We start from the raw sequence: 23,777 nt of genomic DNA, 5'->3' as shown, positions 1-23,777 counted from the left end.
ACTCTGGGCAAGGCCCCTGCCCTCTGGAAACAATGGTCTATGACCTACTCTTTACTGACAAGTGAAGATCCAAATGGACGTAAAAGTATTCTGAAAACTTCTTCCAAAAAAATCATAATAGAAGAGTAAGAACTCAGGCAGGTCAGTCAGTCAGACATAGGTTTAAATTCTGACTTTGTCGCTGACTGGCTGTGTGACCTTGGACGAGTGATTTTACCTCTTCTGCCTCAGTTTTCATCTGCAAAATGGGGATAAATCAAGTAACTACCCCAAAACACTGTTGTGACAATTAAATGAGAGAATTCATTTAAACAAGCGATTGCCTGACACAATACTCGATCAATAAACATCAGCCATTCACATCCTGATAATTGCTTCTAGGGTCTTCAGCTACCTTCAAGTACGGTCTTTCTGAGGTACCCAAAGCGCCCTGGGCTTCGGCTTCGTCTTGCTATTCTCTGCCCCCTTCCTCGGACCCTGTCCCTCTCTTCCCAGTCGACAGCTCGTCTTAAAGCCCTCCAGAAACCCCAGTCCCCTTCCCCGGTTTCGGCGCTCTTACTCGACGACCTTGGCTGGATCCCCGTGGTGCCCATAGACAAGCGCCCGGACCCGGGCAGGCTCGGCGGATGCGGAGTAGGAGGAGGCAGCAGGTCCGTGACAGCCAGAAGCTGGGAGCAGCCCCCACCACTGCCGGGCGGCGGTTCGCACCCGCCACAGCTTGCTGCAGACCCACATGCTCCCTTCAACCAACACAGAGCCTGACGCCCCCGGCTACGTCATCTTCCAGCGACTGCGCGCCTGCGCCGCGCCCCGCCCCGCCCCGCCGGGTGACCACTCCCGAACGCTCCCTTTGAAGGCCGTTTCCTTCCTCCGCTGCCCAGGTGGTGGCGCCTAGCTAGAGTGCGTGTGAGTCCGGGGGTGCGGAGCTTGCGAGGCCGCCAAAGCTGCTCTCTCAACAAGGAGAGTCTGGGGCTGGCCCATATCCCTGTCTACACCCTGCAGTTTGGTGTTTGATTTGGAGGAAATAATTTACTCTCCCTGGCCTCAGTTTACCCTTCTCCACATAATATATTGAGTGCTCACCGAGCCAGGCTCTTTAAGGTATTATCTAATTTAATCTCCACTACCACGTAACGGCATAGGGAGGCCAAGCTTACTTGCCTACACTGAGGAGAGTACAGGAAAGCTGCTGTGGAGGCAGGAATACGGGGCTCGGAGTTAGAAAACTTAGGTTCAAATCCTAGCCCTGCCACTTCCTAGCTTGGCCACCATGGGCAAGTGAAACTCTGAACGCATTTTAAAACACTCTGTCCAGATATAAGACAGGAATCACAAGGAGAAGGGCCCCCTCTCAAAATGCTCACAGTGTAGAAAGGGATTAAGTGGAACACTGGAAATGCTTGTAAAAAGGTGTAGCCCCATGAAGGATCTAGTCTTATTTTTGGTGTAGGGAAGACATGAACATTACTAAAACCCCAGATGAGCTGTGGCTCGTGCCAGAGTGCAATGCTGTAGTCTGAAGAGAGGTGCTCTGGGATGGAGTGGGGTGAAGTGGGGGCTCTTGGAGGAGGTGCTGTTGGAGCCAGCCCTGTGATTCAAAATCTTCTGTGTGCATAAAAATAATCCGAGGTCCCATCTTAGACCTACTGAATTAGAATCTTGCGGATGGGGGTTCCAGGAATCTACATCCTTACAAGCTCCCAAGAATATTCTGATGCAGGTGTCCCAGGAAACAGGTTTTAAGATACTGAGCCAGGGCTTTGAAGGATAAGGAAGAGTTCCTTTCTCTGGATTTTATTGACTTGAAACTTGCCATCTCCAAGCCTTTCCTCTGAGGAAGAGAGCACAGCAAAGTGCTGTGAGCTAGATTCGGACAAACCTGGCTTTGTGTCCTAGCTCTGTCATTTTCCAGTCATTTGATTTCGGACAAGTCACCAGGCCTCTCTGTGTCTTCATTTCCTTATTCTTAAAATGGAAGGAATACTAGTTATCTGTTTCAAGATAGTTGTGGGGGTTCAAGTGAGATATTATCCACTTGAAGCATTTCGTACAATGCTTGGCACATGGAAGCATTTGATAAATATTATCGGGGGTTATTGTGATTAAATGAGAAATATCACACATAAAACTCTCAGACTAGGGTCTGGCTCATAGTTTGTGCTCACTAAATGTCTGTACTTGTTTTGATTATTAGAGAAAGTTGGTGTCCCATTGTGGGGGAAAGGCTTGGCCCCACATTTATGGGCCAGCACACACACGATGACCAGTCCTGCTTATCCTTTTCCCCAGTGACATATAGGCCTATTTGAGCTGGGAAGTACAACATAACCTTCTGTTGTAAGACTCCCTAGGTGACATTGAGATGTCGACATTCTCTTCTTCACCAAACTGGCTCCTCTGAATTTCTGGGAAGCCCAGTCAGGAAGCCTGAAGAATCATCCAGCAAGTCCTCCTCCTTGGGGCTGGACTGTGGCCTCCTATGCATCCCGATAGCCCTCACTTTTAGTCTAGGCCATCTGGGTTCTCGCAGGGGCATAGTTTGAGGACTATTGACTGAGGGGTTCAAGTCCAATTTCCTGGCCTTGCATTCAAGATTCTTTGCACTCTGACTCCCATGCTGTGTCTCCAGCTTCATCTTCTCCTGCTGGACCGTGCATAGCCTGTGATCCAGCTGCATTTGATACCCATCTTCCCCAGTGTGTCTCGTGCCTTTTTTCAGGCCACTCCTTCTGCCTGAAATGCTCTTCCCTGCCTCGAAAACTCCAGGTTCAGATGTCATTTCTTTGATGTTTCACAACTCCCTAGGTCATCTGCTGCTGCCTTTGTGTTTTCTCTGGAGCTGTGTTATGGCCTTTAGTACATCGTCTCCTATTTATTCCCTGCTCCAGGCAAGAGTGGAGCCATGTTTGGTTTATCTCTATGACACCAGCACCCGATATGAGCCTGGCACAGGGTAGGTGTCATAAATATTCCATGAATTGCAGGTAATTGAATTTCCTCATGGCCTAGAACTGTCTGTGGTGCCATCTCCTTTTCCTTAGATTTGGGCTGGTCACTCTGGGCCAGGAATTTCCTTCTTCTTTCAAGGATTATAGAAGTTTGTGGGTTTTGATTTTTTTATTTTTTTGAGACAGAGTTTAACTCTTGTCGCCCAGGCTGGAGTGCAATGGGATGATCTTGGCTCACCGCAACCTCCACTTCCCAGGTTCAAGCAGTTCTCCTGCCTCAGCCTCCCGAGTAGCTGGGATTACAGGTGCCCGCAAGTACGTCCGGCTAATTTTTGTATTTATTTATTTATTTTTTAGTAGAGACAGGGTTTCACCATGTTAGTCAGGCTGGTCTCAAACTCCTGACCTCGCGTCTGCCTCCCAAAATGCTGGGATTACAGGCATGAGCCACTGTGCCCGGCTGAAGTTTGTGGTCTTTTTAAAGTAAAGCAGAGTGTCCTCTTCTCATCTGTCTACCTGTTGCTTGTGTTCTCTTTCTCCCTCCATTATAGTCTCTGCCGTTTTCCCCTGCGCAAAGAGCAAAGGAATGTGGAATCAGTCAGATCTGGGTTCAAACCTTGGGCCCACCCTCCTTTTACTAGCTGTGTGATCTTGGGCAAGTGTCATATGCTCTCTGAACCTCAGTTTCCACACCTGTAAAATGGGATCACTGGTAAAACTCCAGTTATGAGGCTCCCTGAAGAGTCCTCTGCAAACAGCACCCTTGGTTGTTTCTTCTGTTCACTGGTTTTCTCTCCTTGAGTTTCCTTTTCTGGATGGGCCCCTCTGGCTCCTCTCTGCTCCAGCATCTTTATATCTTAGTTTCTTCCCTAAGGTTTCCCCTTGATTTCTTCTTGCTTCTGCCTCCCTCTCCCTATTTAATTATCTGTGTCTGATTCTTGCCTGCTCTGTGTCTTTTGGTCCCTTTCCTAATTCAGCATGGAGCTCATCAGCTCTCACAAGAGAGGAGACGAAGAGCCCAGGAACTCTCAGCTCAACTCTACCTCCTCCAGCCCCAGGGCAGCTTCAAGGTGTGCCTATCTCAGCATGAAGCCAGCTAGGAGAGGGGGCAGGGCACAGGGAGGGCCTACATATACCTTGAACTCCTACACTCTGTTCAGTGTCACTGCCCAGGGATCAGACCCATCTGCCTATGACTTTCCCTACTTCAGCAGTCTTTATAGCTGGAGCTGTTAAAACAAAACAAAACAAAACCCAGAGATCATAACTTATTACTCCTTATTACTCTTCTGCTTAATTACTCCACTTCAGTGGCCACTTGTTGCTCTTAGGGTTGAACCTCAAGCCCCTTCCTTGCTCATAGTTTCTTGCCTGACCTACAGACCCTGCTGACTTGTTCAGCTGCACCTGGCTCCCTTCTGCCCCCGACTTGCTCCATGCCAGCTGCCTGGCTTCCTTGCAGCTGCTTGTACCCACCAGCTCCTGCCTTTGCACAGGCCCCTCTGACTGCAATGTTCCTCCCCACTGATTTGCATGAGGTTGTCTCCCTCTCATACTTCAGGTCTCAGTTCAAATGGTACCATGTCACTTCTACAGCAAAGCCCTCTTGGACCACTTATTTAAAGGAGATGCCCCTTCCCTATCTTCTTTATCATTATACTCCCTCGTTTCCTTTAGCATGCATATATTAGATGGTAATGATATATTTATGTACATGTTTGCTGTTGGGCTCTCCCACTAGAATGTAAGCTTCATGAAGGCTAGGACTATTTCCCTTTCATTCATTCCATCCATTCAGTATTTACTGAGCATCAGTTACATGCCAGAGGCCGGGCGCAGTGGCTCATGCCTGTAATCCTAGCACTTTGGGAGGCGGAGGCAGGTGGATCACCTGAGGTCAGGAGTTCCAGACCAGCCTGGCCAACATGGTGAAACCCTGTCGCTACTAAAAATACAAAAATTAGCCAGGCGTGGTGGTGGCTGCCTGTAATCCCAGTTACTTGTGAGGCTGAGGCAGGAGAATCGTTTGAGTCTGGGAGACGGAGGTTGCAGTGAGCCAAGACCGCGCCATTGCACTCCAGCCTGGGCAACAAGAGTGAAACTCCATCTCGAAATAAAATAAAATAAAGTAAAATAAAATAAAATAAAATAAATGCCAGATACTGGGCACTGAAATACAAGATGAGTCTTTTCCCAAGGGAGCTTATTTCTAGAGATGGAGACAGAGAATGTATTCATCATATAGCCCATGTTCTGTTTGAGATTGCAACAATTCCCCTTCCCTTCCCTGTCCCCCAACCACCCTCAAATTTCCTGGTATAGGAGACAGTGATAAGGGACATACACCAGAGGGTTCGCTTTTTTTTTTTTTTAGTTATTTACTCTTCTTGTTTTCCCACTGGAATGTAAGATCCATGAGAGTGGGGAATTTTTGTCTGTTTTCTATCTCTACCGTAGCCTGTAGTAATTGTTGAATAAATGAATAGACCCCAGTAAATATTTGTTGAATGAATAGGTGTCTGGATGGGAGGCAGGTCTCAGCCCCTATTTATTTCAAACCAAACAACCTTGATTCAAATCTTGGTGCTGTCAAATACTGTTGCATAACAGTATCTATGCAATATAATTGTTGCATATCTAATATATGATGATTAAATGAGTCCATGTGGGTAAAACACATAGAAGGTACCTGGTCTTACATAGTAATGAGCAACGAGTTTGCAGATCATAGTGCAAGGGCTTGTTCTGGGTAGAGGCCCAAATATATTTAACCTGTGTAGCCTGAGGATCGAGTAGGACCAGTGAGGGTTAGTGAGGGTGGTAGACTTGCACGTCTTGAAACGATAAACTTTCTAAAAGCTGGCGTTTCCAAAGCCCCAACAACCACTCGTGGCAGGTGATGTCCCTGTTCCTGGAGGTACATAGAACACGCATTTGAAGGAGCCAAGGTAGAAGGGATTCAGGCATCGGATGGGACAGAGGCCGGGTGTCCCTGGGTCACTGTCCCTGAGAGCGCTGTACGGGAGCTAGGCGTAGGCCATGAGCGTGCTCGCCTGGCAGTGTTGGTGCCCGGTCCGTGGAGAGGTCCGTGGGCGTCCAGGCCCAGCCGCTGGGCCTCATGGAGGGGAGGATGCGGGAGCGGGGGAGGGGCGCGCCGGGGCTAGCGGGCGGCCGGACCCGCCTGCAGCACCCGCCGCGGCCAGCAGGGAGCGCCGCGAGACCGCCGAACCCGCGGCCGGGCCTGACGTCAGCGCCCCGCTTGCTCCGGCTCCCGCTCTGGACTCGGCGCCAGTCCCGCTCCGCGCCGCGCCGGTCCGCTCCAGCTAGGGCTCCGGCTCGCCTCTGGCTGGGCTCGGGCTCCGGCGGCGGCGTCCCCCGCGCCGGGCCCCGGGACGGGCGGCGGCGCTCCAACCATGGGCAGTGCCCAGGCGTTCGTGCTGGCGCTCACCTTCCAGCTCTGCGCGCCGGAGACCGAGACTCCGGCAGGTAAGAGCGCGGCGGCCGGACCGAGCTTGCCCCGCCGAGCCTCGGGGCCCGTGGCGTAGCTTGGAAGAAAGTGTGAGTGTTGAGTGACCGGGCGTTACGAGCGTGCTCCCTGTGTATGTCTGAGCGTAGGATGGGCGATTGTGTGCCCGGGATGTTGCGTGACTGCGAATGTTGTGTGTCCGTGAGTTCTGTGCGCAAGAAAAGGTGATGTGTGTCTGCGAGTATGTTGGGGGTGAATGTTGTGTGCATCGAGGCGTTGGGGGTGCGCTGTCTTGTAGGTCTGCCAGTGTGTAGTGTTTGTGTGGCCAAGTGGGTTGTGTGTGTGTGTGTGTATCTGAGTTTGGTTGTGTTGAGGGAGTTGTATCTGCTAATGTGTTGCATTTGTTTGTATTTTGCATGCAGTGGCCGGGAGTGCTGTTTGTTTTGTGTCTGAGAATGGGTTGTGTGTTTGTGTTATGCCTGTGGCCGGGGGTGCTCTCTGGATCCCGCCTGAATGTGGATCCGGGAACGCGCGTGTGGCGTGTGTGCTTTTGAGATCCGTGTCCATGTGTGAAGGCGTGGGAACGGGTCCGGAACGTGTGTGTCCGTGCGCTGTGTACGTGTGAAGAGTGCCTGGGGTATGTGGTGTGTGCCGCCGGGGGCCGCGTGGGTCCGAGTGAATGCCACGTGTGCCGGGAATGCGTGTGCGGGAGCGAGTCTGGAGCGGATGTGAGTGTAAGCGAATGTGTTCGTGTGTGCTGGCTGCGCGTCCAGGAATGCTGCGAGTGTGGAGCGCGCCTGGGCCGCGGCTGCGAGTGTGCCCTGGGCCCGGGGCCGCCCGAGGGGGCGGTGGCAGGACGTGTGTGCGCGCGTGTGCGTGTGCGCGTGTGTGGCGCGCTGGGCCGGAACAAGTTGTCGCGGCGGCGCCCCCTGGGCAGCCCGGGTCGGGCAGGGCCCGAGGCTCAGGGGAGGACCGGGCCCCGCAGCCGCCGCCTCGGGCATGTCGGACTGTTTGTTGTTTCGCAAGTTCCGCGCGGCGCTGGCGGGCTGCTGATCCGAGGCCGCGCCTGGGCTGCGGGGCGCCCGGGCTAGCGGGGGCCAGGCGAGGGGCCGGCGGGCGGAGGGCGGGGTCCCGGCGCTCCTGCGGTGGCCGGGCCGCGGCTGCGCCCCGGGCGGCCGGGCGGGGGCTGTCCCCGGGCTGGGCTGCGACGTCGGGGCGCGGGCAGGGCCTGGCTCGCTGCCGGGGGACGGCGCCCCCTTCCTTGGCGCGCAGTACTCGCGGGGGACGCCCGGGCCTCCCGGGACACTCCCTTGGCGGCGCCCGCAACTTTGGGCGGCCTCCCGGCCGGCCGGGACCACCAGGTGTGTGCGTGAGTGAGTGTGAGCGTGTGGGTCCGCGCTTGTCTGCTGTGTGGTCGCATTCTCCGGGTGTGTTTCGGAGTCTGGTGTCTTTTGGTGTGCGTGCGCGCGTGTGTTAGCGCAGCTGAATGTATGTATACGGAGCCTGTGTTTGTGTGTCCGTGTGCTCGTCGGAGTGTGGAAGGTGTGTCGGGTGTGTGTGCGTGCGCGTGTCCCACATCCCACCCTGAGGCCTGGGATCCTAGACCACGGCCCCTTCCAGCGGAGTTTCGGGGCCCTGCTCCTGGTGACCTCCCCCACCCTCGCCACCGGCTGGGCTGCTCCGCGGGCTGCGGGTAGCTGGGAGACGCCCGGGGCGGGATCCGAGCCGAGACACGTGCCGGACCGGAGCCGCCTCCTCGCGGTCGCCAGCCGCAGACAACTGACCTCCCAGGGATCGCGTTCGCGGCCCTACTGCCGCCTCCGGTGTCTTCGCCGGAACTCCAGTGGCTGCCGCGTAGTGGCCAGCGCTTGGGCCTCGCCCTGCAGCTCTCCGGGGCCATAGGGCAAAGCTTTAGCTTTGACCTCCCCCGTGCCGGAAAGGACGCCCGAGGCCACCTCCCTCCCCATCCATCCCAACTTCTCTCCCATGCCTTGCAGCAACTTTGCCTCCCCCTCCCACCGTGAGATCAAACCCGCGGGGTACTGTATGCGCCCCACCCCCACTCCTACCACCCTCGCTTTGGTTTCAAGAACACTCACAAGCCCCCAGCCCTGCCAACAGGAGGACTGTCAGGAACTGAAGTTTGCGAGTGAGGCCTAGAGCAGGTTACTCCCATTCTTGATGCCTCAGTTTCCTTCTCTGCCTCATAGCCATCATGATAATGGTGTATGGCACTTTTGGTAGATAGCAAGTACCTTGTAAAGTAAGGCTATGTCTGTGAGTGCCAGGGAACAAAAAATGGATTTGAGAGTTGTTATAAAGCCCCAGAGGCTGTGATTTAAAGCTGGGGCATCCGGGGTTCAAATTCTGCCTCTGCTACTTGCTGTCCATGTGACCTCTGGCAAATCACTTCATTTCTAAAGTTCCTGGCCCCCTTTGTTACTCTTAGAGATGAACTCAGAAGCCCAAGTAGAATAGATGTGATATCCCCTTGTCTTCAGTCTGGACAGAGTCAGCCCAGTTCCCAGAATGCCCGAGGAGCTTCCAAGTAGGGGCGGTGTGTCCTGCCTTCTGAGCCTTGCAAACTTGGTAGTTATTTATTCTGCTGTGTTCTTGCTATTTTGTCCTTTTGGTTGCAGGAGTTGTGGACGGCAGGAATGAGGGAGCGGCTGCCCAGTGGTTTCAGGTTAGGCAATAAAGGCTTGTCTGGGCATTCCTCCATTTTACCTGGGGCTGGGGGAGGGGACTTAGCAGGAAGCAGTGACAGTGGCCAGGGTGGGGACGCTAAGCTCCTGGACAGCCTGCTGCCCAGCTCTGGTGTCAGAAAAAACCCTAGGACAAGCATCATGCTTGATGGAGACAGGCCACCATCCTTCCATGATTTTCATCAGCTAAGCTGGGCGTGTGGGGTGGCCTTCCCATGCAGGCCTGGGTTAGCCAGAGTTATGCTCCTCTTTCCTCCCGCTGCCCCCTTTTCTCCTCCTAGTCGCCCTCCTGCATACTGGAACGTCCTGTCTGCCCTCTCAGAGACTCTTTAATGTGTCTCCTTCTGTCCATCCTCAGCTATCTTTCACCTGCAGGAAGCCTCCAGCCTCTTCCTTCCCTCCTTCCCTCATGGTGCCAGGGATCTTCGTAAAACACATTTTAACTCAAAGGGTTTAAAACCCTTTGAAGGCTCCCCATTGCCTTCAGGGTGAAGTCCTTATCCCTTGGCCCTGTTGCCGACTCTGGCGCCTGCCCGCCTGTCCAGCTGCATCTTGGTTTGTGTCACTTCCCCTTGCATCCTATGATCTGGCCAGCCTGACCTTCTTCCCAAAGACTCAAATGCCCACAGCCTGCCGTCTCCTCTCTGGGCCTTTGGGCAAGCTGTGCTTTCTCTGCAGAACTTTCTAACTCCAGCTCTTCGCTGGTGAACTCCTGCAACCTGATCGGCTCTCAGCTCTAATCATCATCCACTCCCTGAAGCCTTCCTTGGTGATGCCCTGTCCTAGCCTAGGAAGTGGGGGGTGGGGGTCAATAGGATTTTTACGTAGCATTGTAATTATTGTAATTATAGTTTATTAGTGCTGTCTCCCTTACCAGACTGAGAGCTGAGGACAGAGACTGGGTTTTTAGTTTACTTCTGAATCCTCAGTGCCAGGTACAAGGCCTGGCCCACCGGGTCTGAATAAATATATATGGCCTGAAAGAATAAAGTTTAAGGGAGTCAAGTTCAGAGGTGGAGACGCCAGATGGGGGCGCACTGATTCCACTGAAGGTAGAGATTGAAGAACGAGGTTTTCCCTCCAGGAATCTGGAAAATTCCTGGAGGGTGGGGGATGGTGTTATGTTGTGAAAAGGCCATGTTGAGAGTGTCATCTGGGAGCTTTGAGTTGGGGAGGTTAAGTCCCTGGGAAGAGACTGAAGGGAATGGGCCTCCTGCCTGTCAGCCCCTCCCCCAGGCTCCAGCCCCACCCCTGGCAGCTGGCAGGGCCCTTCCAGCCCCTAGTCTCAGCCTTTTGTGAGGAGACCTTGCAGTTGGTGAGGCATTGAGTCTCAACGGTCTGTGTGAGTGGCTGGGGAGGAGGGAGGGAGCCCGCAGGGCCCTGTGTTAGGAGTGGGAGGGAAGCTTCCTGGAAGACCCTCCCTCAGTCCTCAGTCCTCAGTCCTAGATCTTAGGGTGGGCAGGTGGTGTCACAGCCTCTGTTCTGTTCTGACCGCTTGTGCACTGGAGGGAAGGGAGAACTGGGTCCTGCGGTGGCCCTGGCAGATGGGGTTGGGGAGGCTGGCTGAGGTGAGTGCAGATGTGACTCAGCATCTGGGCAGTCAGAGTAGGTGGTGTGTAGGGATTGTAAGTAGGCGCATGGACACATGTGACCTGTTAGGGTGTCTAGCCGTCTGGTTATCGTGGTGTGGCAGGATCTGAGTTTGGAGGAGGGAGGTAACCAACTGCTTTGACCCCTGTCGAACCTGGTGCTAAGGGTGTTTGGCTATTCAAGTATCACATTCCTGGAGTTGGGTGCAGAGCCATTTGGATGGGTGGTGTCTTGGTATCTAGGTGTGGACATCCTAGTACCCGCGTGTGGGAGGATCAGGGTGTGCAGACAGAGGCTATCCCAGCATCCTGGGTCTGGAGGTGGGTGTATCCATGTGTCTGGGAGTCCTCGGGTTAGTGGGTATTTAAGTGGGGAGTGTCTCTGTGTTGTGTCCAGGTATGGGGCTGGCCAAGTGCCTGAGTGTCCAGTTATAGGGATCCCCAAGTGTCCGGGTATCTGAGGGTGGGGGTGTCTGTGTATGAAGCAACAGGGACCCAGTCATTGAAGTATCAAGATATTAGTGAGTCTGGGTGTGGGGTGCCATGTGTCTATTTTTTTTTTTCTTCTTTTTTCTTTTTGAGATGGAGTCTCACTCTGTCGCCCAGGCTGGAGTGCAGTGGCGTGATCTTGGCTCACTGCAACCTCTGTCGTGGGTTCAAGTGATTCTCCTGCCTCAGCCTCTTGAGTAGCTAGGATTACAGGTGCACACCACCACGCCTGGCTAATTTTTGTATTTTTAGTAGAGACTGGGTTTCACCATGTTGGTCAGGCTGGTCTTGAACTTCTGACCTTGTGACCTGCCTCCCTTGGCCTTCCAAAGTGCTGGGATTACAGGCGTGAACCACCGCACACAGCCTTTTCTTCTTTTCTTTTTGAGATGGGGTCTGGCTTTGTCACCCAGGCTGGAGTGCAATGGCACGATCTTGGCTCACTGCAACCTTTGCCTCCTGGGTTCAAGCGATTCTCCTGCCTCAGCCTCCCGAGTAGCTGGGATTACAGGCACCTGCCACCATGCCCGGCTAAATTTTGTATTTTTAGTAGAGATGGGGTTTCACCATGTTGGCCAGGCTGATCTCGAAATCGTGACCTCAGGTGATCCACCTGCTTCGGCCTCCCAAAGTGCTGGAATTACAGGTGTGAGCCACTGCACCTGGCCTCTTGTGTCTATTTGTATGTTTAGTTGTGGAGGTGCCCTTGTGACCTATGGTGGTGTCTGTGTATCCAGGATGTGTCCATGAGGGGTGTGGACGTGTTGGGTGGGAATGTCCTGGTGGCTGTACCCAACTCAACCTCTGGTGGCCCCTTCCCTGGGACTTGCCTTCTGATCGCTCTTCAGACTCCAAAGCCACAAGCCTCAGAAGGGGCCCCAGTAGTTCTGTTTTTCAATGGTCAGCCTAGAGCTGCATTATCCAATAGAACTTTCTGTGGTGATGGAAATTGTCCTCTACCTGTATCCTCCAATACAGTGGCTCCTGAGTCATGTATGGCCATTATATTTAAATTAATTAAAACAAAAATTCAATCCCTCAGTTACACTAGTCAGATTTCAAGTCCTCAGGAGTCACATGTTGCTAGTGGCTCTCATTGTACTGGTTAATGCAGGCAGAGGACACTTCCATCCTCTCAGAAAGTTCTGCAGACAGCGCTAGTCTAGAGGCATGAGGTGGCCTGCAGCACCTTTAGTGAGGCCTGGGCATCTCTGGGAAGGGAATTGGTCTGGATAGACCATGATTCAGTGGCTGCTGATGAAGGTTTTGTTCAATCCAGGCCCCTTCTCTGTAGCCTTATTAGGTCTTGCCTGGACTATTGCAGTAGCCTGGTAGCCTTCTTGGCCTCTACTCTGCCTGCCATCATGCTCTCAGTTTCTTTTTTTTTTTTTGAGATGGAGTCTCACTCTGTCACCCAGGCTGGAGTGCAGTGGCAACATCTTGGCTCACTGCAACCTCCGCCTCCTGAGTTCAAGCAAGTCTCCAGCCTCAACCTCCCAAGTAGCTGGGACTACAGGCACGTGCCACCACGCCAGGCTAATTTTTTGTATTTTTAGTAGAGACAGGGTTTCACTGTGTTAGCCAGGATGGTCTCGATCTCCTGACCTTGTGACCTGCCTGCCTCAGCCTCCCAAAGTGCTGGGATTATAGGCGTGAGCCACCATGCCTGGCCCAGGCTTTCAGTTTCTAATGCTTCCACCACCCTGTGGCCAGAATAAGCTTCTAAGGCAGACATAGGATGCTGTCACTCCTTTGTCTCAAGCTGAAGGCTCCCCAGAACTCGGGACAAAACCCAAACGCTAGCATAGCAGATGAGGCCCTGCGTGACCAGCCGTTTCTTTCTGAAGCAGCTTCACATGATGCCTTTCTTCCCTGACCCCACTCCTGCCTATCCGCTGTCTGCTCCAAATCACCAGGCAAATTGCTGAGCCTGCCATGCTGGTTCACGCCTCTCTACCTTTGCACACACTGTGCCCTTCCCCACTTCTCACCTCGTGGTGGGGGTGGGGGATCTACCTACTTGTTCAGCCTTCACATTTCAGCTCCATTGCCACTGATGCAGTGAAGCCTTCCCAGCCCTCTCCTGGTGCAGTTGGTCTAATTTCTCCCATACTGGACGTCTGACAATGTGCTGCGGTTTTCTGTCTCCTTTTTCCACTAGGCTGGGATCCCCTGGGGACTGAGCTGTGTCTTTGTCATCTGTGGTCCCCAGGGCTTATACATGGCAGATGCACACTAAGTGACTGCATCTCGATGCCTCTGGGTGTACAGGGAAGACTTGGAGGGGTGAAGGCAGGAGCTGGGGTTCTGCAGCGCAGCCTCCTCCTCTGGCTCTGGGTTGGGGGGGCTGCCATTGCCTGCAGAATGACTGTGGGAGGACCCCTGAGGGGGACAGCTCAGAAGATGCTGCTTCCAGATGATGCAGGAGGTCTTGGGCAGATTCCCAGGATGCAGACCACAGGACCTTGTGATGACTCAGAAGGGACAAGGAGAAAGGGGGCTTGGAGGGCCGCTGAGGTTTGGGAGTTTGAGGGCAGGAGCTGGGGAGAAAGATTGAGATGGGGCTGTTAGGAAGGGGCGGTGCTGAGGATATTTGACAGGGCAAGATAAACTGGGGCTGGGTGACAGCTGGGGCCTGGGGGACCACTGGGGGATAGAAGGTAACTGGTGGGAAAGATATATCTGGGGGATGGGACAGCTGACAGTGAAGGGACAGGCAGTATTGGGGGAACAACTGAGGGTTGGGGGACAGGTGGATGATAGAACAGGGAGATGTGGGACAGCTGGGATAAGAGGTGACAACTGGGAGGTATCAGAAACCTAGTGGATAGGACAGGTGAGTCTCAGCTGAGAGTGGGAAATGCATTGCTCAGAATGTGTATGTATGTGTGTTTACATGAGCGTACATGTGGACTTGCAGCTGTGCATGTGCGGCTATGCATGCAGCGTGTCAATATGTGTTTGTCTAGCGTGTGGTGGTTAAGAGCATAGGTTCAGGGCCCAGACCATCTGAGTTCTAATCCTGGGCCCACCACTTCTAGCTGTGTGATACTTTGGCAAGTTGCTGACCTCTCTGGGCGCTTAGTGTTCTCATTTGTGGAATGGGGATAGGAATAGAACACACTGCATGCATTTGTCATGAGGATATGTTTTATGGTTATGATTATGTGGGTTAGAACAGGTCCTGCACGTGGTAAGCACTGTGTAAGTGTTCACTGTTATGATGTATGTATGTGCATGCGTGTGTGCCCAGAAAAGTTTGTTCTTGGTTTCTGGTGCAGTCCAGGCCTGGGAGGGAGTAATAGAGGTGGGGATAAGGGTGGTGGTTGGGGAGTGACTAGCCAGGTTGATTGATTCTGGCTCTTCTCTGACATCCTAACCTCTTGTTGGTCCTACTTCCTGCCCACCCTGTCCCAGGGCCTAATCCCATAGGTCTTTCTTTCTATTTCTCCTCTGTCGTACCCTGGGCTGGGGGCCAGGGTCTGTACTTTAATTGTCCGAAAGCTTTACCAGCAGAATTTGAATTCATTGTTTTCCTGCTAGCATGCTGGGGCTCTGCTTAGTTATAATACCTGGACAATGTGTTCGATTCTAGACGGCCTACCCTGTGGTTGGCCGTGGCTTCATCCTTTACTCTTGGAGAGTTACTGGGGTGGAAGATGTTGGAGGGAGGAGGACAAACCAGATGAGATTTTGGCCCCCAACTTGTGGGGTGAGCCAGCATGGCCAGGCAGAGCTATAGGTAGAGGGTTTTCCAGGGATCTGAGCTCCCCTCTCCGCATCGCGACCCTCCCACCAACACTCTTGCAGTGTGCCGGGCTCTGGACTGCTCTGGATATGTGCTATCTGGGGTTCCTGGGTCCAGCCTCCTCACACTGCCCTGTGTCTCAGCCCTCTACTTCGCTGGGATTGCTGCATTGCATCGAGGGTGTGGGTTCTCCTGAGTTTCTGCATGCTCTGCCTCTGCACTGTCCCATTGGACTGTGCCTCCGTGCTGCCGTGGTCCTGCCGTGTGTGTGTCTTTCCTGCTCTCTTGCATACTGTGTCACTGTGCTGGATGTCAGTGTTGCCTTGGGAAGGTGGATTCTTCTGAATTTCTGGGTGGAGCCCCTCACACTGCACCACTGTCTGAGATCAACACGTGGTTTTCTGTGGCCACATTGCATGTTTGTATCATACAGCGTTTATATTCTGCACCTCAGTACCTCACTGGTACTTGGGCATGTGGACTCTTTTGGGGTTTGGGCATCGCTCCTCTCACTGCAGCACTGTACTGTGCCAACAGATGGCATGCTACCACAACATTGCATCTTGGCATCACACGGCATCTCTGTACTGCACTGCACTATTGCATGGACGTCCGTATTGCATCAGGACTGTGAACTATTCCTGAGTTTCTGGGCACGGCCTCTCTGCATTCCACGGTTGCATTGTACCAACAGTGCACTTTGCCCCACATAGCACTTCTGTGCATGTGCACTGCTTTGCTGCACTGGATATGTGCTTCATGGCCCAACCCTTGCACTGCACCACTGCTGCTGAAACGCTGCCCCTGTGGTGTCCCGGCCTTTCACTGTCCTACTACCAAGGTATCTGTAGGCTGGTGTCCTTTTCCAGGTTTTTGTTGTCAGCCCTAGGTGAACAACATCTTTGCATTGAGTGTCCTCACTGCCCCACGTTGCACATGACTCAGGGAGTCTATACCTATAGTACAGCTTGGGACTGCTTTCTTGGGCTTCAGGACTGGCTTGGGTTTGCACAGGCAGCACCGCTGCACAGTATCTGACATTGCATTTGTGCACTGCACAGGATTACTGCCCAGGGCCTCTACCCTGCAATGCACCTGTTCACCGTTGGGTTGTGTGCACTCTACCAGATTGTAGGACCCAGAGCCCTTGCGTTGAATCCATTGGTTCCACACAGCAACCTTTTTTTTTTTTAAGATGGAGTCTCATTCTGTTGCTCAGGCCGGAGTGCAATGGAGCAATCTGGGCTCACTGCCACCTCCACCCCTGGGTTCAAGTGATTCTCCTGCCTCCACCTCCCGAGTAGCTGGGATTACAGGCATGCGCCACCACACCCAGCTAATTTTTGTATTTTTACTAGAGATGAAGTTTCACCATGTTGGCCAGGCTGGTCTCAAACTTCTGACCTCAAGTGATCCGCCTGCCTTGGCCTCTTCAAAGTGCTGGGATTACAGGCGTGAGCTATTGTGCCCAGCTTCACACACTATCTTAATTGTACTCCATTTTGTGCCACTTCCTACCCCTGCCTCGAGTCTGCACCTACTCTGTTCCTCGGGACTGTATTTATTGGGCTTATATTCTAGGCTGAGTTGCTGCACCCAGCAGTTTCTTCTGCACTCACTGCCTCTTTCCCATCCCTGTATCTCTCTGTTGTTCTGTGTGCCTGTGCTGCATGTCTATGCAGGGCACACACCTTTCCCTTGAGAATGCATGAAGCTTGAACTAGTAAGGCTTAAACTTACCATGCTGGCATTCCTCCATACACCTATCGTGTAGCACTGAGTGCCAGCCCAGTGTACCACTAAATGCACTGCAGTGGCACAGTGTGCCTTGTGCAGCTCTGGGTCATACCCATGATGGATGTGGCACCTCCGTGCTGCATCATGGCCCTGGCCAGTTCTGCCATGCTGTGCCAGATGTCTGTAATGAGGCCTGTGCACACTGTGTGCTCTGCTCCCTGCATTGTGTAACTGTATTCTGTCTCTACACCGTGAAGTTGCTGCACTGCACCCTCAACACCCTGCGCTGTGGCACTGCAGAGGCCTCTCTCCATGGACCTTTATCAAGTACAGATCATCACACTGCTTGGGTTTGTGCACAGCCCCACGCCCCTCTACTCTGCAGTCTGTCTTCATATGACGCAGGGTGTCTGCAGGATAGATCTGTGAACTCTTAGCCTGCTGTGCCACTGCACAACGTAGTCCTCCATTCGGCCCTTTTCCTCTGTCTGTCTGGCATCCAGCCCTGGCCTGTGCCTTCCCCTCATACTGCCAGTGTGGCAGCTCTACTGCTAACTCTGGGATTTGCAGCACATATTGATCAGGGAGATGGGGAGTGGGCCTGGCATAAGATCCCCTGCTGTACTTGGTTTCCTTCCATTCTCAGTGGAGATGGCAAGATGTTGGCATTGTCAGGCTGTGTGTTGGCTCTGTGGGTGGTGCTAGCTCAACTTTCCCTGTGGCCCAGCCCTGGGCGATCTTTCTGGTTGCAGCTATGGTGACTCCTGGGTGATTAGAAAATGAGCATACTGCTCCCAGCCCTGACTACAGTTAATGACCCATCGGTTCGTCAGGGCTCTTCAGGCAGCTCTGGGAGCCTCGGCCTAGGTCTAGATGAGTTGACTTGGGCAAGGAGAGTAGCAAGGTGGGCTGGGCCAGGCCTCTGGGCTGGAGTCATGGTTCTAGAGCTGGGTGTGGTTGGTGAAGGTCAGACTAGCTGGGGTCATGGGGTCAATAAGTCCAGGCACTGTTGGCTGTACACAGGGCTTGGGATGCGGTTCAAACGCATGAGAGATGGTCCTTGACCTCAGGCAGGGAGGAGGTAGGGATTACACAGGCCTGAGATGAAGATGTAGTTGGGGTGGAGAACCCAGGATGGGGCTGGGTTAGGCAAGAAAGTCAGGGGTGAGGCCAGTGTTGGTTCCGGGCTTGGGTTGGGCTGCTGAGAATAAGGGTACAACCTTGGATGATGAAATAGTCCACTGTTGTTGTTGGGGTTGTATTTGAGTTCCCCCACCCACAACTGGGTGTGTACCTGGGTTTGGGTGAAATCCCAGTCCCTAAATTTGCAATCTGTTGGGAGAAGTTGTGCTTCTCCCGGGACCACTCTTGGGAATTGGATGTTTTGTGGACAAACCAAAGGGCACAAAAGTCTCTGTTTGCCAGGGATCTTCAGAAAATACTGGTTGCAGCTGCAACCGCATTGGGGATGGAGTGCTGTTTCCTGTCGGGTGTGAGGGAAGTCTGGTGTGCAGTGCTTGTGGTGTTCACACTCACACATCCACAGCTATGCACAACTCCCGTCTGCCTCGCTGCACATACCCACCTCCCCCTTAGGTGCAAGCTTACCACTAAATGTGCCCTCGTACCTTTGCTTGTAAATGCACGTCTGTACAACCGCGGCTTCACAGCGCCTGCCCGGGAGACCTCCCCTTGCTGACACCCATGCTCACCCTCACGCACCTCTGCCCCTAGATGACTCTTGCTCACGTGCACACTCACGCAACTGCAATCTGTCATCCGACCTTAGCGGTCCCCATTCTCATTTTACAGGTGAGGAGGTAAGGATTCAGAGAGGGCAAGTCACCTGCCCAAGGTCACAGAGGGACTTAGAGGCTCAGCAGGAGTAAGATCCAGGTCTCCCGCCTGCCATTTGAATACTTGAAACTCAGTACCAGGCTGTCCTGTCATCTCACAGCACACATACACACACACACACCTGCACATGCACACCTGCATGTGGAAACATGCGTGTGGAGATGTAGAGCCCCTCCCACCAGGGAGACCCCTCCACACTCTTCCAGAGGCAGCTCTGCCCCTTACATCACCCCATCCCGAGCCCAGCCGGATGTGGCTAAACCATCCCCCTGCCTTCCCAAATTGTGGCTGACGGTTGCTCAGGCAACCGCCTGCCAGATTGGGGAGATTAGCTGAGGAATGTAGCTGGGCCAGTTTGAGCTGAGGCTGGGGGAGCCCTTGGGGGTCTTGGGTTGATTCAATTCACCCTCTCAGGGAGGCCTCCGTAGATATGGGGTGCCCAGGGACAGGCTTTCTCGCTGTTCCCAGTCTAGCTGAGACCGCATCCCCAGGCTTGGCCCAGGCTGCAGAAAGGGAGTGTGTGTGAACACTGAGTGCGGGGCTCTGGGCATATGTGTGTTGTGTGCTCTGCACCTCTCTGACTGTGATTTGAGGGTGTGCTGTTTGCATCCTGGAAGGGGACTCGAGGCCCCTGTCCTCACCAGTTTCTGACATCTGACTCTAGACCCCTTGGTGGCTTGTTCCCAAGCTACCTCTGGATCCTGCTATGCTCTCTGGAGACACCACCTGCCCTACTCATGGCTTATAGGATATATCGTTTATCTCATCTGAATCCAGGCACTTTCCTACTCAGACACCTTCTGTGGCTCCTTAATGCAAAATGAGGCCCAGCTCCTCACCCTGGTGTTTAGGGTCCTCCATGAATTGGCCTCAGCCTCCCCTCCCTCCAGTCATAGCTCTCATGGCTTTAGCCAACTTGGGCTTCTCTCTGTGCCCTGGACAAACTGTGTTTATTCACCGCCTTGCTTTGCTCCCCCGGGCCCTTTGCCATAAATGCCTTCCACCCATCTCTACCCATCCTTCCTGGCTCTGCTTAGATGCCGCCTCTTCCAGGAGGCCTTCCCCCTCGACCTCGCTCCCTCCCTGGACCCCCTCTTGTGGCCTTGAACCTTCTCTTATTTCCTCATTCCCTCTTCCTCACCCTCAGTGGGACTAGGAGGTCCCTGAGGGCAGGGCGGAGTCTTCATCATCCTTGTACCTCTAATAGTGCCAGCCTGGGACCTGCTTTGTACTGGCGGGGAACAAATCCCCCGTGAATGAAGCTGAATTAACACTTCCGGCCAGCAGAACGGCAGGCCTTGTTTTGTTTTGTTTGTGCCCAGTCTCCTGGAATAAAAATAGAGGGTTTAAGTCTGAGCTTCTGCACATCGTAGCTGTGTGGTCTTGAGTAAGCAGCTGTATCTCTCTGAGTCTGTTTTAATCTGTAAATTAGGAATAATAATGGTGCCTAATAAACTAACAATAAGACAAAAATAATACTACCTACCTTCTGAGTTGCTAAGAGGATTCACCGGCACAGGTGGTCATGGTGGTAATTCACAGCCCCTCGTAGAGGTATTGATGTGTATTTGTGCATGTCTGTGCCCATGTTTGTGTCAGTGGAGTCCGGAAGGATTCCTTGCTACCATTCTTGCTCTGAACCCAAACTCAGATTTAGTGGCCTCCAGTAGGAGTTGGGTCTCTAGCAGAACTGGGACTTGGCTTTGGGGCTCTTGGCTCCTAGCTGACCGTTCCCCTCTCAGGGGACGAGGGGAAGGGGTAAGGTTGGGGTGCTTCTTGGGGAGCCTGGCTCCAGAGATGTTACCCACTATGGGCTGGAGCTAGAACCGGGCCTGGTCCAGAGACACAGGTCTAGAGATGGACATGAGTCAGGGAGAGAGAGTCAGTCCGGTTAAGGAATTACCCTGAGGCTGGGCGCAGTGGCTCACGCCTGTAATCCCAGCACTTTGGGAGGCCAAGGTGGGGGCATCGCTTGAGGCCAGGAGTTTGAGAGCAGCCTGGCCAGCACGGCGACACCCCGTCTCTACTAAAAATACAAAAATTAGCTGGGTACGGTGGCGCGTGCCTAAAATTCCAGCTACTTTGGAGGCTGAGGCACGAGAATAGCTTGAACCTGGGAGCTGGAGGTTGCAGTGAGCTGAGATCACGCTATTGCACTCTAGCCTGGGTGACAGAACGGGACTGTATCTCAAAAAAAAAAAAAAAAGGAATCACTCTGGATGGGGTCAATCAGTCAGCCCATCTAGAGTGACTCCTTGGAGGTCACCCTGGCTGGGGTCAGTTGTAGGGGTCATTTGGCATAGGTCAGGGGTCATTGTGGCTGGGGTGGGCAGGTCTGGGGTCAGTCAGTCAGTCTGGTGGTGATTCTGGCTGAAGTGAGATAGTCTGGGGGTCATCTGTATGAGGCTGAGGCCACTTTCAACAGGGACAGTCAGCTGGGAGCCAGGCTGGCTGAAGTCAGTCTATTTGGGGGTCACCAACTTGAGTCAGTCTGTCTGGGGATCATAGGACTGGTGTCAGTCTATCTGGGGGCTCCTCTGACTGAGGTCAGGTGGTCTGGGTGTCATTCTGACCAGGTTAGTCAGTCTGGGAGTCCTGGCAGTTCGTGTGACCTGGCTCAGGATGAATAAGAGGAAGCCAAGGAGCTGGCACTCCCAGGCTATCCCCAGGGCGGTGGGTGAGACATCGGGGCAGCGGCCTTGTTACTTGTGAAGGAACAGGAAAGGCCTGAACCCCAGCCAGGGCTTTAGATCCTGGGCTTCCTTTTGTGGCAACCCCTCCGTCTCAAGGAGGCCTTGGCTAAGAGCCTTAGGGCAGGCCCAGCTCAAGCTGAAGTTAGCTGGCCTCCTCCTCCAGGAAGTCCTCCCTGACCACTATGCTCTCTCTCTATACTTGCCATGTTCTCTCTCTCTGCTGCACTGTGGGTCTTTTTCTAGAGGGGAAGCTGAGGCCCTCCAGGCACAGATGGGGTTAAAACCACCTCCCACGGTCAACAGGGCATGATGCTGACCACGGCTTTTCAAACAAAGAGCCAAAAAGCTCAGCCAAGGTCCTGCCCCCGCTCTGGAAAGAGTATTCTGTTACTTCATCCCATCTGCTTGGTGCCATCCTCATCCCTACGTCTCACCATTTCAGGAGAAGACAGGGAGTCCCCAGCAGTGAGGAGCCCTTTGTGCCTGGCTCTTCTGGGTGTGTTTTTCTTTTTTCTTTCTTTTTTTTTTGAGACAGAGTCATGCTCTGTCACCCTGACTGGAGTGCAGTGGCATCATCTCAGCTCACTGCAACCTCTGCCTCCCAGGTTCAAGCGATTCTCCTACCTCTGCCTTCCAAGTAGCTGGGACTACAGGCAAGCGCCACCACACCCAGCTAATTTTTTTATTTTTAGTAGAGACGGGGGTTTCACCATGTTGGCCAGGCTGGTCTCGAACTCCTGACCTCAGGCGATCCGCCCACCTTGGCCTCCCAAAGTGTTGGGATTACAGGCGTGAGCCACTGCGCCTGGCCTGGGTGTGTTTTTCACGTACTACTTCACATCATCTGCATCACAACCTAGAGGAGTTGCAGCTGCAGGTGAAACAGTAGAGCCTCCTAAGTGAAGTCGCTTGCTGCGTGTGAAGATGCCTGTAGCACTGTGCCTGTGACATGGCACTCATGCCCCAAGTGCTGTTATTTGGGAAAAGCTTCCTCAAATGTCATGTGGCACTCACTCCCCAAGTACTGTTGTTAGGGAAAACCTCCCTCAAACGGTGTTTTTCCTCTGCCCTCACACCACCACAGCAGCAGCCATCAACACAGGAGACCTCTGTGACCACATGTGTGGGGGCTTCTCCCCACCACCAAGCAAGCAATTAATTCTGTAGCAGAGACCAGCTGGGTGTCCTCCAATTCAGTTCCAGCACACGGGTCAGATCCCATGGGTTGAGGGCTCAGTCCCCGTGACTGCCTCCTCCTCCAGACACCAGTTGCAAGTCTGGGCCTCCAGAACTTCTGGCCGACCAGCTGCAAGTTGGGGTTCCCACGACCCCCTCTTTGGGTTTAATTTGCTGGAGCAGCTCACAGAACTCAGAAACATATTAACTGGTTAATTATAAAGGATATTGCAGAGGATACAGATGAAGAGATGCATAGGGTGAGGTATGGGGGAAGGCACGTGGAGCTTCCTTGCCCTCTCTGGACCCATCACCCTCCAAGAAGCTCCGAGTGCTCCGCTGTCTGGAAGCTCTCCGAACCCTGTCCTTTTGGGTATTTACAGAGGTTTCCTTATGTAAGCATGATTGACAAATGTGATTGCACATTAAGCGCCTGATCTAAACCCAGCAAGGCCTGTCTGCTTAAACTTGTTTTGGCCTTTCCGTGGCATTCCTTCCTCTAGGGTATCAGGCAGGACCCTCTCTGGAATGACCCGTGATTAGATTAGAGCCCTGCCTTGGACAGGTGAAAGGAGGACAGGAGTAGGTCAGAGAGAAATTTTGTTTCCTGAAGCCTGTTTCTGAGGCCTAAAGTGTCCCAACATTATAAGACTGTACAAAGGCTTTTATATATATAAATAAATATATGTTAGGTTGTACAAAAGTAATTGCTGTTTTTTCCTTTACTTAAAAAAAAAAAAAAATGGCAAAAACTGCAATTACTTTTGCACCAACCAAATATATGTAAATATCACAACTATCTATACCTCTCCCTCTTCTTCTTGAGATTGGGAAGCAGCTCAGGTCTGCTCCTTCTGGTATCGAAATCTCTTTTTTGGGGAAGCCTGGACTTCGTCATCTGACCCACATGGGTTCAAATCCCACCTCTGTTCCTTATGTAGACTTGCATGGTACATATAAGAGCTGCTATTTCCTAAGTGCTTACGTATGCTGGGCGTTGTGCTAAGTGGGCCACTACATCAAATCCTCAACCAGCCTATGTGCAGATAGGGAAACACAGGCTCAGAAAGAGAAGCCACCTGCCCCTGGTCACAGGGGTTGGCAAATTGCAGTCAAGATTTGATCCCAAGTCTGTGATGCCAAAGCCCACTCATTGATCCGCCACGTGGTGCGGTGGACAAATCCCTTCATTCCTCAGAACCTCAGTCACGTCATCTGTCAAATTGGGAGGAGTACCAGTGGCTAGCAGGCACCCAGGACAGGGTCTGGCATGGTTCGCACTTGCTTCCTCGCCACTTGCTTGGGCATTTTCCTGGGTTTCTGGTGCCTCAGGCTCCTGATGGGGCTCCAAACACCAAGGTTTTGGAGT

At 53.1% G+C, this 23,777-nt stretch overlaps 2 protein-coding genes across 13 annotated transcripts in view; one reads left to right on the top strand and one right to left on the bottom strand.

The window, feature by feature from the left end:
* Window positions 1-783, bottom strand: part of MECR (mitochondrial trans-2-enoyl-CoA reductase) — a 38,335-nt gene extending 37,552 nt beyond the window's left edge. For 2 of the 9 annotated variants that reach the window (XM_023219416.1, XM_023219424.1), the window contains exon 1: window positions 560-783. In XM_023219416.1, coding sequence (XP_023075184.1) covers window positions 560-735 — 176 coding nt within the window. In that variant the 5' untranslated portion in view covers window positions 736-783. The remainder of the gene's footprint in view (window positions 1-559) is intronic. The other 7 variants (XM_023219421.1, XM_023219419.2, XM_023219425.2 and 4 more) reach the window with 7 other exon arrangements.
* Window positions 784-6,243: 5,460 nt separating this feature from the next.
* Window positions 6,244-23,777, top strand: part of PTPRU (protein tyrosine phosphatase receptor type U) — an 89,332-nt gene continuing 71,798 nt past the window's right edge. For 3 of the 4 annotated variants that reach the window (XM_023219546.2, XM_023219544.2, XM_023219543.2), the window contains exon 1: window positions 6,245-6,434. In XM_023219546.2, the coding sequence (XP_023075314.1) occupies window positions 6,362-6,434 (73 nt within the window). In that variant the 5' untranslated portion in view covers window positions 6,245-6,361. Of the gene's footprint in view, window positions 6,435-23,777 lie in introns of all 4 variants that reach the window. The other variant, XM_023219545.2, reaches the window with a different exon arrangement.

The sequence above is a fragment of the Piliocolobus tephrosceles genome, chromosome 1 (assembly GCF_002776525.5).
Source record: "Piliocolobus tephrosceles isolate RC106 chromosome 1, ASM277652v3, whole genome shotgun sequence".
Taxonomy (NCBI): Eukaryota; Metazoa; Chordata; class Mammalia; order Primates; family Cercopithecidae; genus Piliocolobus; species Piliocolobus tephrosceles.
Note: the sequence above shows the minus strand (reverse complement) of the source record. Positions and strands in the feature narration are given on the sequence as shown.